Source organism: Zophobas morio, unplaced genomic scaffold (genome assembly GCF_036711695.1).
Source record: "Zophobas morio isolate AGI-343-1 ecotype UQ-CSIRO unplaced genomic scaffold, CSIRO_AGI_Zmor_V1 ptg000058l, whole genome shotgun sequence".
In the NCBI taxonomy this organism is placed as follows: Eukaryota; Metazoa; Arthropoda; class Insecta; order Coleoptera; family Tenebrionidae; genus Zophobas; species Zophobas morio.
Window position 1 is genome coordinate 1,483,742 of NW_026972163.1, and position 12,751 is coordinate 1,496,492.

At 33.6% G+C, this 12,751-nt stretch overlaps 3 protein-coding genes across 3 annotated transcripts; 1 reads left to right on the forward strand and 2 right to left on the reverse strand.

The window, feature by feature from the left end:
- The first annotated feature begins 1,005 nt into the window (after positions 1-1,005).
- LOC135143092 (uridine-cytidine kinase-like 1) lies at positions 1,006-4,897 on the forward strand. Its single transcript, XM_064074941.1, has 8 exons — positions 1,006-1,219; positions 1,452-1,588; positions 1,641-1,811; positions 1,866-2,143; positions 2,197-2,520; positions 2,574-2,829; positions 3,863-4,008; positions 4,064-4,897. Exons 1-8 carry the CDS (start codon positions 1,164-1,166, stop codon positions 4,376-4,378), a joined length of 1,683 nt encoding a protein of 560 aa, XP_063931011.1. The 5' UTR covers positions 1,006-1,163; the 3' UTR covers positions 4,379-4,897.
- On the reverse strand, positions 4,893-5,987 carry LOC135143093 (dimethyladenosine transferase 1, mitochondrial). The gene is made up of 2 exons (XM_064074942.1): positions 5,162-5,987; positions 4,893-5,109 (listed from the first exon to the last, which is right to left on the reverse strand). Exons 1-2 carry the CDS (start codon positions 5,985-5,987, stop codon positions 4,937-4,939), a joined length of 999 nt encoding a protein of 332 aa, XP_063931012.1. The 3' UTR covers positions 4,893-4,936.
- Positions 5,988-5,992: 5 nt separating this feature from the next.
- Positions 5,993-6,369, reverse strand: Ccdc56 (Coiled-coil domain containing 56). The gene has a single exon (XM_064074943.1). The coding sequence runs from the start codon at positions 6,242-6,244 to the stop codon at positions 5,993-5,995; it is 252 nt and encodes an 83-aa protein (XP_063931013.1). The 5' UTR covers positions 6,245-6,369.
- Between the last annotated feature and the right edge of the window lie 6,382 nt (positions 6,370-12,751).

The window sequence follows — 12,751 nt, forward strand, 5'->3', positions numbered from 1 at the left end:
GTTTAAAATAGGTCCATTGGTATATATATAGCAAAAACTATTTATGTGCTTGATTATGGAATAAAAGCAAAAATATTTATTGCAACTTAAAAACTCAAGTAAACTGTACTGGAACTGCTTTTATATTCAATTTTATTAAATTATTTTTGTATGTTACATCCACTACCAGGCTAACAGTTTCGAGCACGCCACTGGAACAACCACTTTCTCCAAGGAGCTGGACGAGCCATTTATGACCATAGAAAATCATGCAAGTGGGGATATTCTAGGTTTATGACTCCAATCGAAAGTGCGGCCCAGGAAATTTTTCAAACTATCTTTCTTCCTCTCATCGATAGTTCGATGGGTACACCACTACACTACTGCCGTGCTAAACAAAAACAACGTAACTGCAATTTTGGGCGATTTTGAATTTGTGGTATTTTTAAATTAAACAAGTTTCAAGGATTGTCCAGGTATATAATTATTAAATTCTAAGCTATTTTTTATTTAATAATTGCATAATTAGTAATTCAACGAGGTAACCCAATTTTCAAACGCCATTATCTCGAAAACGGCGCGAATGCAGATACGTTGTTTTGGTTTAGCACGGCAGACTAGTAATAGATATACCCCTTCTGGAACAATATAAATTGCTGTATTGGTGAAATTTTAAAATTGATCAGATTATTTAGATCCCACTTTTTGTCAGGAATATTTTTTCGCCTATTTCAGCACATACACAATTACACACACCACGTAGTTTACTTATATTGTTAAAGATTTGAATAATTTATAAACATATCTTCAATCTTCCCGCTACCAAAATCAAGAACTCAAACCATTCACTTTCGACAGCGCCATCTTAGGATTACTTACAACAACCAAAAATTTCTCGGACATCTTGATCAGTTTAGTTATTATGAAATCTTGCAAGCAGTTGGGTATTGTTGGTTGCGTGCATTTTCGTTAAAATTCGTAATTTTTCGTCTCATTCTGTCATTGTCTCGCTCTAGTGTCCACTCTTTTACTATAAAATAACTGGAACCGGAAGTGGAAATGCTGTAGTATAAAGCTAAATTTCAAACTGATTTCAGGTTATAAATGTATTTAAATTTTGTGTGTGTATAATTCATTCATCTACTAGTTTTTGAACGTAATTCATACATTACTTCAGCGTGACAATGGCTGGCAAAATAATTAACACCCTTGATCCACCGTCATCGGCAAGTTCAGAAAGGTAAGCAAACTAATAAAAGGTGTTAATGAGTTAAATACTCGTTAAAAATATTTACTTTTGAAATTGAAGTCGTAGTGACGATCTTAACATTTAATTTTAATTTAGAATTGCAAACACGCCGCAACAGATTGTTCACGTGGCGCAATAACCTAGATCAAACATGAAATAGCGTTTTTCTTTTTGTACCTTTATAGTACATTAATAAAATCGATATATTTTCTTTACACGAAAGCGATGTCGCCGAAACCCAAGCAGATTTTTCCGAAGTCTTCCCAGACTGCGAAGGCGATGAAGAACGAAGCGGAGACTTCTACAATACTCCAGCATCACCAATAACAGTACCGTATTGCCCCAGGCCTCCTTCGACAGGTAACTTTTCGACTCATAAACTGAAAAAAATGCCTAAACCAAATTTCATTAGGCTCTCAAAAGTCACCAAGGTCCAGGCGGCAAAGAACAACTTCATTAAATCAATCATCTAAGAAATCAGCTGCTGAATCGATGATACGAACACAGCATCGCACTATCTACACAGCTGGTCGACCTCCATGGTATAATAGTGAAGGACAAAAAGTGGAACCATTAGTTATAGGTATTATTTTATACGTTGTTTAATATATATTTTTCTAAAACAATATCCATTCAGGGATTTGTGGTGGTAGTGCCTCTGGGAAAACAACAGTAGCAGAAAAAATCATTGAATCTCTAGGAGTACCATGGGTGACTCTACTCAGCATGGACTCATTTTACAAGGTTTTGAATGAAAAACAGCGTGAAATAGCAAACAGAAATGAATATAACTTTGATCATCCTGATGCCTTTGATTTTGATCTTTTGATCACCACTTTGCAGAGACTGAAAGAAGGAAGAAAGGTTGAAGTGCCAATATACAATTTTGTGACACATGCAAGGGAAAGCAGGACTGTGAGTTATTTCCTCTTGTAACAGAAAAAAATATATTTTTACTTGTTTCTTAGAAAACTATGTATGGGGCCAATGTAATAATATTCGAAGGAATTTTAACTTTTTATCATCCTAAAGTCCTGGCCATGTTAGACATGAAGTTGTTTGTTGATACTGACGCTGATGTGCGTCTGGTACGCAGATTGCGAAGAGATATAAGCCAAAGAGGTAGAGATCTAGATGGTGTACTTAAACAATACTGTGGTATGGTCCAACCATCATTTAACCATTACATTGCACCGTTGAAAGTACACGCTGATGTTATTGTACCCAGAGGTGGTGAAAATGAAGTTGCTATTCAGTTGATTGTTCAGCATGTCCACACACAATTGCAATTGGTAAATATATTTTACTTTTAAAGTGTTCTTAGCATTGCTGGATATTTTATCAGAGAGGATTCAAATTAAGAGAAGAATTAGCGCAAATACACGCTCATTCAGGACAACCAAGACCAGACACTGTAAAATTACTACCTACTACACCTCAGATACGAGGACTTCATACATTCATTAGGAATAAAGATACTCCAAGAGATGAATTCATTTTCTACAGCAAACGCCTGATTCGCCTTGTCATTGAATACACATTGTCGCTTATGAGGTTCAATGATAAAATTGTGGAAACACCTCAAGGGGTACAATATAAAGGTATATATACTTTTTAAAATGTGGACACCAAAAATATTTGAACTTGTATCAGATTCAACGAATTGTTTTCATTCATAGTAGTCGCCGCAGTTGAGGGGAAATGTTTTATTTATAGATTTAGGAGATATTTATTTTTGGACCAGTTTTTGGATCACAATGTACAATATAAAGAAGTTTAAAATAGATTCTTGGAAGTAATAAAAATCTCGCAGTGAGTCATAGGTTCAACAAATTTTCCATGTCGTTATTATTTGTAAATTTGTTAAGTTTAATAATTGCGCAGTTACGTCTGCAATGTCAGTTTAAGTAATTTTTATTAATTGTTGAATAATATACAGAGTTGGATGAAATTGGAACTAGCGAAATATTCAAAAGACATTTTCGCGATTTTCCACGTGCCTTAGAAAATTAGAAATCTATTAATGACAATACCTACATATTTACTTTTATAATTAAGGTCAGTTTCTTAACAGAATAGGTGGATTTTACTAAGTTGAACATGCTTATTCTAAATCAGCAATTAGTTTTTTCTGCCGCATTATCGAGATAAATGTCCGTTTAATTTGTCAATATTTATGAATAACTGATGACTGACTAATTGAATTTTATGTACACGTGAAGATGATAAATATTTTGAAAAAACTAGGTGCTAAAAGATCTAAATGTGGATTCGTAATCAGCAGAAAAAATTAGAATCGGAACGTGGATTTTTCTGATGGTTATAGAAAGTTTTATTTTGTAGACCAGCATTCTTAAAATAAGTTTTCTTTTATAGTCAACCAAAAAATAAATCAAATATTAGTGCTGTAGGTTACTAGAAAGCAGACACGTGGAAGATAAATTCTATTATTGTTGATGTTAAATTGAAAAGTTAAAATTAAAATCTCAGAACCCAACGACTGAATATTTCAAAAAAATTAATTTCAGATGCTCTAGTCTGAAATCAGGAGCTGCAAAACCAGTTTTTGGAATAATTCACTGGTTCTATTCTTTGTTGACCCTGCAGGATATAAAAATGCTGATTCTGTTTTAGGTAAGCGAATGGCAACTGATAAGATTTGTGGTGTGTCTATACTTCGAGCAGGTGAAACAATGGAACAAGCGGTTTGTGATGTTTGCAAAGACATTCGCATAGGAAAGATCTTAATTCAAACTAATTTACAAACAGGGGAACCAGAGGTATTTATTTGTCACTTATTGTGAATAATTTGAATCCTTGAATGATATGTTTCAGCTGTATTATTTAAGGCTTCCTAAAGACATTAAAGATTACAAAGTAATTTTAATGGATGCTACTGTAGCAACAGGAGCTGCAGCAATGATGGCCATAAGAGTTTTGCTAGACCATGATGTCCCAGAGAGTAATATTCTTATTGTGTCACTGTTAATGGCAGAATCTGGTGTGCATTCAATTGCATACGCCTTTCCTAAAGTTCAGATAGTTACAACTGCCATTGACCCTGAAATAAATGATAAATTTTATGTATTGCCAGGAATGGGAAATTTTGGAGATAGGTATTTTGGAACTGAACCATCTGATGAATTATAATATTCCAAATTTCCATTATGTAGTAAAACATCTTGCTGTAATGAGCACTAGAATAGTTGTTTTTCATTGTAAGATATATTATAAAATAGGTACACGTGTCAGGTACCCTCCAATTGCCACTGTGTGTGTAGAAGTATAGAGTGTGGTTCTGCCATAATTTAGTTAAAAATTGTTTTGTTTACTGAAATCGTAAATTATGAATAAAGCATGGTCAAGTTAAACGTATTTTTCGGAATTTGATACATCAAAAAAAAAATATTCGAACCGCACACTATTCGTACTTTTATACATAACAGAAACATACATACAAGTACTTAATGCTTATGAGGCTGTGTTAAATATGTAGTATTTTCTAGTTACCAAACTCAGGCGCAGTTCCTGAATCAGTCATTCATGTATAGCGTGTAAGATCACTTTTTTATTTAAACAATCGTCTCGCTAATTATTACTTAATATTTCTAAACTAAAATTATACTATATTTTTAGTGGTTGTTAAGGTTATTAAATTTGAAAATAACAGTTTCTTTTTTTAATAGCACAATTACAAAAGATAACATATTACATTGCAGCAGCATTCACATTTTTGGGAGCTCTAAAATCATATTTTTCAATATCTGGGTATTCTTCACAGATTAGTTTATAAGCATAGCAGATCCGCGCATATTCTTCATTTGTAAGTTCAAAAGGCCTAGTTCTTTGATCCACATCTGCTAAAGCAAATAGCTTAAGACCTACAATAAATATAATTGTTACAACTTCTTTACTTAAGTAAGTGCCAATTACCTAATTCATCTCGCAGGTTTTCTGGAAATAGTCGCGATCCTCCTTTTATAGCATATTTTTGTCTCATATTAAAAATAGTTCTTATAACTTTCTCAACCATTTTGAATTCTAACTTAACCAAAGGATATTTTAAAGGTGTAAATGTAACTACTCCAACATCTACATCAGGTTTAGGAAGGAACGCTTTCCCAGGTATTGTAAATTTATGATCAACATCACACCAAAACTGACACATTACAGACAAACGACAACGTTGTTCGTCAGTGACAGGGGCAACAATCCTTTCCGCTACTTCCTTCTGAAAAGTCAGAGTCATTGGTGTCCGCCCAAAACTCCAGGCTGAGCTTTTTTGAGAAATTTGATGAAGCCATCGAATAATCAAATTTGTTGATACACTGAAAGGTAAATTTCCAATCAAATGAATTGGAGGCGGTCTATCTGTCCATTCATTACACGAGGAATCAGCAAATCCAGCTTCAAAGTTATATGATCTAATGTCATTAATTTCTATCTCCATTTTTACATGGTTCTGGCTTGCCTCTTTCAATAATTCCAGCGTTGGTAGAAATCTGGGATCCTTTTCCACAACAATTAACTTTTTTGGTTGTCTTTTGATAATTGATCGTGTGATGCTTCCAGGCCCCGGGCCAACTTCCAAAACATGGTGGTTGTGTATTTTACCTGCTGCTTTAACAATTTTATCTGTAATACGTTCATCTAATAAAAAGTTTTGCGACAACTGGCGCAAAGCTCTCAGCTTATATAATTTAATAAGGTCTCTAACTGTAGGTAATGGTGGTAATCTAAGACTAGTTGCTACAGACATTACAGCTATTCTGTTGTTGTGGCTGGTATTTCAAAGTCGTCCAAGAAACTTTCTTGTCTTACGGAATATATTGAATAACCATAAATTCCCAAAACTGCCGTTCCTAGGAGGCCGACTGTAAGCAAATTTCTTCTACGCAATGCTTTCAGTTGTCTGACTCTTTCCAAATTCTGTCTTTCCACAATTTTAATAAGGTCGATTTCAGACTGTTTCAGTTTTGTCGGATCAATTTTTGGCATCCGTTCACTATCAGACATGGTAAATACTTGTTTTTAGAAACACCGCACGGGATATGTGTACATAACCTCAAAATTCTGTACGTCAGGAACTCAGAATTCTTAGAAATATTTTCTGTGTTTGTCACTAATGTCACTCAAGTCACAAGGTCACAATGCTACGTCACACAAAAAAACAATTTTTTGTGTTACGACCAACCAGGGTACCATAGCATACAACGACCAACGAAAACGTAACATTATACAATATTTTTGAAATTTAATTCACAAAAAGTTGTTTGTGGTATTATTTCTTATTTCGGTACCCCATTACAATAAGAGTTGTTCCGTTAAAAAATATTATCTCCCAATTTACGACGAAAAGTGGCAAAAATATGGCTTAAAATCCGACTGTTTCAAGAATTCTCGGGGCTTAACAGAGCTGGAAATACTGCCGCGGTACATAGATTCCTCATAGATTAATTAAGGACAATACATTGTATGCAGAGACTTTAATACATAGACTGGCTGTGTCAGGAAAAACGTGAAGTTTTTCGACCGCCATATTGCTTATAACCGTAAGTGCGCGAAATTTGAATTTTCCGGTCACAAAATGCAATTTAAAATGTTAAATAAAAAAGACAACAAATTGTAATTATTTATTTAGCATAATAATATCTATATGTATATGTAAATTCCTTTAAAAATATTAATGTCCTTGAAACAAAATTAATTTCGTGAATTTTTGTCTTAAAGAGATAGCTTTTTCACGCTCAGTACTTAAGCGGCACTCATAACCTATTCCGAGAGTCAAATAATTTCTCAAAATTAATTTAAGCAATAAATTAAAATAAGAATTTTTTACGTCCAACTAATCCATGTTCATTATGTAGAAAAAAAATGTATGGTCCTACTTTGCAAAGTTAAGGTAAACATTTTAGTTACCAAATCATTTTTAATGGCCATATTTACAAACAATCTCGTAAGTCCCGACACACAACCACTTTTATTTCGAGGTCTAGAAACGTTCTGTGCTAGACTACTACTGCTAACCACCACAACCTCACTTAATTTGACATAAAAGTTATAGCAATGGCGTCCATACTACCATGCGCCGTGGCTTCACCAAAATGCATTAAAAATGTTACTAACAGCCAGTCTATGTATTTAAAGTCTCTGATTGTATGCAATGAACTTAACAACAAATTCTTAAAACAAACAAATACAGTGCCATTTTATCTTTGCTGATTCTCATGAATCATTAGAGCAAAAGAAACCATTGAAAATATTAAAAACAGTAACAAAGCAATGAACATTAGTTTTACAATATGTAATTTGGAACTCATTATGGACACTAGGATCAAGTAGTGATATGATATAATTTTTATAATTGATTGTATGTACTACTTATTATTATAAATGAGATTGTGGTATGCTGACCACGGGCGTATGACTTTAAAAATTAAATTTCGCGCTGTAAAAACAAAGTCGCTACGCTACACATAAAAAATTTAAAATAAAAAATCGTTCCGTAATGTAGGCTACCAATGTGGGCGGGGCTAGTTCCTGCTAAGATACGACTGATTTTGGCAAATCAGATCCCTCTATGGAATCTTTGGAATTTGTAGAATCTCTGGAACTTTTGGAATCCTTATAATCTTCGGCATCTTCAATGTCTTTAGAATTTCTGGAATTTGCGATCTTCCAAATATTCAGAATCTTTGAATTCTTTGGATTCTTCATAATCTTTAGACTCTTTGAAATCTCCAAAGTCTTTGGAATCTTCGGAATCTTCACTGTCTGTACAATTTTTGGTACCTTCAGTCTTCGAAATATCCAGAATCTTCAGAAAGTTTAGAATTTCTGGAATCTCAAGTCTTATATCTGAAATCGTTGGAATCTTTAGTTGTTGAAATATTTAGAATCTCTGCAATTTCTTAGAGTCTTAGGCTATCCGAAATCTTTGGAGTTTATATTGGAAGCCTTTAGAATCTTTATAATTTTCAAAATGTTCAGAATTTTTGGAATTTCTGAAATCTCAAGGGTCTAGAAATCTTTGCAGCCTTTAAATTAAAATCTTTGAAATATTTATAATCTTCGGAATTTTCAATGTCTTCAGAATTCTCGGAATTCAAGAAAAGAGAGGGCGGGTGGGTGGGGTTATCCTCTAAGCTTATATTTTGTCTTTTTGTTTTAAAATGTGTACACCTCTTTTCACAACATAAAATTTAAAATGTTTAAAATGGAGAATTTTTATAAAGAAATATCGATTTTGCAATTAGGCTCCGACCCATAATTGCAAAATCTATATTTCCTAGCAAAAATGTACCATTTTAGCCATGTTTTAAGTTTCTTGTTGTGAAAAGATGGCTATGAATATTAAGAAAAAACAGGAAAAAAGTAAACCCCGCCCACCCGCCCTATCTCAATTGTGATGAAATTTTTATTCGTCGTGAGCCAAAGGGGCGGAGCTTAACCGCAAAATCCTGATTTCCCTACAAGTAACAGAAACATGTTTTTGAGATCGTGTTCAGATTTTCCAGATTAACCCAATTTTTCAGATTTTCCAAAGTACACAAAATAACTAGAATTCCCACATTTTCCAAAATTTCTAAAATTATCAGGCTCGGATTTTAGGGTAAGGTGACTGGAATGCAGGACGGTGCACGCAGGTAGAATTCAAAAACGTCAGTGTCACTGGTTATTGTTTTGTCCTGTTAGTGAAACGATGTTTTTAAAAATATGGTAATTGTTTAATCAAAAATGAATCGCATTGGAAGTCACAGTCCTCAACAAGTGTAATTAGTGTAAAATCAGTGTATTAATAATTGTCTAATCTGAAATGTGTAAAACTGTTACATCAATAACATGTGTAATTTTGGTTTTATTGTTTATGTTAAGATTTTTAACTGTTAATAGTTCTTCACTTGGTTCAAGATAATTAAATCAGGTTCTCATAGATAGTGAAAATCAATGGGAGTAAGACGTTCATGTGATGGTCATTTGTTTTATTTTTATTTTTTAACAAATTGTAAATAATACAATTTAAATACTATAAAGTAAATGTTCGTATAAAACACGTGACAGGAAATCCACTTATTTAAACCCGATTTATTTTTTGTAATGATCTGTTGTACAGTTCTAGATGTTTTTATTTAAGTTATTACATTATAACACACTTTATTCTAGTTTGTTTTCACTCAGCTTGCTTTTCTGACTCAACTGCCATAATTTAAATTTGCCGCCACACCAGATTTCTCTTTTATATGTGTTTAAATATGTGATAATCAAATATTAGCATTTTTGTATTTAATTTCCAAATTTTCCCTCCATATTGTGATAACCCAAACCTCCCGCCTTAAATTGCCATGTGAAAAAAAATTGAAAAGCCCGCGAAAAATTCAAAAATTTGGTCTTGACTGTGATCGTGTAACAAAATGAAACTCTAGATATTGTGTTTGTTTTTTTTTTCTGGCGGAATGCGTTCAGATGCAAGTGGTGGACCCCAAGGTTGGAAAAGTACCGCTAATTAAAACACAAAATATATGGAGGCCACAAAATCATTTATTCCTCCAATGACAAAAAAAAAGAAGACACCTGTTAATGCTCAGCTACAAAAAAAAACTTGCCTAACTTTGGATGAAATCAAATTAAACGTTCTAAATCAATACAAATATTTGAAAATCAGAATCTAATAAAAGGAAAGAAAAATCAGAATTAAAGTAACGGCATCAGAGTGTGGCGATCGAATTGTATCAATTTCATTCTAGAGCACAGCAAAATTACCCATAGGGGGCGTTGTAGCACGAGCGGAGTTCGGGGCTCCTGGTTGTGGCTGTTCTCCCACCACGACGGTGATTCTATTCTATCGACAAGCACTGCCGTACAGCACCCCTCCATTACGAACATGCCGTACGAGCAAGCCGTTACGGTCGCAAACTCGTGGTTGGGTCCCGGCTATTGGGCCAAGCCGACAGCGTCATGTCATCTCGACCGCCCCTGACTTCTATACTAGGTTTGCGTCCTTTGTGCAGATGGCGCGATAAATCCCGCCAGCTCGACTAGGAACCGCGCCCTTCGCTTCTGCCACGTGTTTCTGTATTAGTTACCTCAATTCCATTTTAAATGTTCACTTTCTATTACTCTGATTTTAAACTACAACCGAAAAAGTGTTGACGTTTCAAAACAGCAATAAACAACATTTAAATTCGCCATACACTTTCGTGAAATTTGAAACAGCAAAGAATTCTTATCTGAAATTAAGATTGGACATCAGACAATTTATATGATGGAAGAATTAATCAACAAAATGTTTACGTGGTCAAAAACTAGCAAAGATAAAAAAAAACAAAAAAAAGATCTGCTGTGAAGTAAAACTTGTGCAGGCAAGAATATTAAGTGAGGTTAGGAACTTGGAAATTTATGTACAATTTAAATTATACAGAAAAGAAAATTACTGAGGCTAAAATTGTGAGATAGAGAAAAATTGTAAGAGGTGAAAAAATTACATGAGTTTAATATTTGCCACACTATCAACGATTCAAACAAAGAATTTACATGATGTGAAATTATACCATGATCCAATAAGTGACTGGTTACTGAAAACAATTAGAGAGTTTATATCGTGGACTATCCCCAGCTTATCCCAAACAAACACATGGTAAATACACAAAATACATCCAGCGTCGCGAGAAATAAATATGTCTCGGTGAGTTGATGATGATATTGATAACTGCCTAAGGGGAAAAATTTAATCCCCCCGACCCTCAGTCCACGGTATTATGAATTCTACCGGACTTTCACGGTCCTTTTCCCAGAGTCAGACAACACTAGGTTGATTTAACTGCCGTAAATGAATTATTAACAATCTTGTGTGAGGGATTAAGGAGTGTTATAATGTAAAACTTAAGCATAAGCATCCAGAAACATTATTTATAACTTAATAAACAGAGTATAAGTCCTGACTAAGTGAATTTCATGAAATCTCCTAGCAAGTGTTGTATCTAAACAATCTCAGGACCGTTAAATTGTGTTAGAACTAGTTAACGATTAAAATCCTAACATCAACTGTGAACAATAAAACAAATTTACATCATGTGTTAGCGTCGGTCGAAAATTCGCATATTTCCGTTTGGAAAAAACCGCAAGAATTAGCTACGCTTGTTGAGGAAACTGTGGCATCGCAATCGGTTCAATTAATTGTCGTTAAACAAAGGCTTCCCCCTTTTTATTTAACTGCCAAATCAAATAAACTTAATGTAACTTCCTTACCGCATGCTTTCATTCACCAAACCAAAACAGTGACGCGCAACCTACCCTCTACCTACAAATTCCCTAGCAGAACAACCAACTACCAGAAAAGAACTAAATTTGCACATGGTTGCCTATGTTTAACGTTTTTCTTGATCTGTTTTTTTTTTTTAATTCAAATTTAAATGCGATTTCGCGCCGCAGTTTTTTTTAGCGCGAAATTTTAATTCAAATCTGGTCAGCACAATATGTTTTTTCCAACCTAGGGGTATAGCGGTATGGCATTCCGCCATAAAAAACGGACTACAGTTCCACTTTGCTGTCGATTAGACGCACTCTAGCAAATGATAGCTATTTACAAATTTTAAGGAACCTTTATTGTAGAAATTTAATATCAAATAGTGTAGACAACATAAAGTTTATATACAATTAATTAAAATATATAAAATTCAGATACATCAGATGGATTAACGTGTACAAACTGAGAAACGTGAAATCAGGTCACAATCAATCAAAAAGTAAATTTGAATAAATTTTTAATAAATAAATTACATTTGTAATCATATAAAATTTACACGTAAAAAGTCTAGTCATTACACACTCCAAAATAACGAAACAAGCAGAAATACATTAAAAATCAATTAAATGTATTTATAGTGTATCACAGAACTATCAAAAAGTACTTGCAGATGTTATAACACTTAAAATGTGAAAGTACATGGGCACTTGCGAGTGCTATTTAAACATTTACACACATTGTCTACTTAATACATTTAGCAGCACAACATAAATAGTGAAGCTCAATCATAACATCATTCCATAAAGGTGTATAGAGTTTACAATAACTACAGAGTCTCCAATATTTGTGTTTTCTACGTTGTGTGAAATGCCACAAAATACAGAGGAATGGCGCAAAATTCAGAGTATAAAAGTGTTGATATATAAATTCACACACTAATTTGTAACTCTAATGTTAACTACTACTGAATAGTTGGAACAACCAAAATTAACTAGTTTCTTGATATAACATGTAGTACAACCTCCTGTCATGAACAACAGCATCAATAATAAAAAATTTATTTAATCACTTTATATGAATGTTTGAAGTAAAATTAAGGTAAGCATCCAGTTACCGGCACTAGTCGCATAATATTACTCACTGATTATTCAAAGTATTCAAAGTAACGAACGCACTCATATTTAAAGTAATGTCGCTAAGTATAGATTTTAAATTTCACAATCGTGGTCACTGGTAATGTAAAAATTTCAACCACGAAATCCAATTGTTGCGTCACATGA

Coding starts and splice junctions, on each gene's coding strand:
- LOC135143092 (XM_064074941.1), top strand. CDS start 1,164: ATGGCTGGCAAAATAATTAACACCCTTGATCCACCGTCATCGGCAAGT. Junction 1,589..1,640: donor CCCCAGGCCTCCTTCGACAG/GTAACTTTTCGA, acceptor AAATTTCATTAG/GCTCTCAAAAGTCACCAAGG. Junction 4,009..4,063: donor TACAAACAGGGGAACCAGAG/GTATTTATTTGT, acceptor GATATGTTTCAG/CTGTATTATTTAAGGCTTCC.
- LOC135143093 (XM_064074942.1), bottom strand. CDS start 5,987: ATGTCTGTAGCAACTAGTCTTAGATTACCACCATTACCTACAGTTAGA. Junction 5,110..5,161: donor AAACCTGCGAGATGAATTAG/GTAATTGGCACT, acceptor TATTTATTGTAG/GTCTTAAGCTATTTGCTTTA.
- Ccdc56 (XM_064074943.1), bottom strand. CDS start 6,244: ATGTCTGATAGTGAACGGATGCCAAAAATTGATCCGACAAAACTGAAA.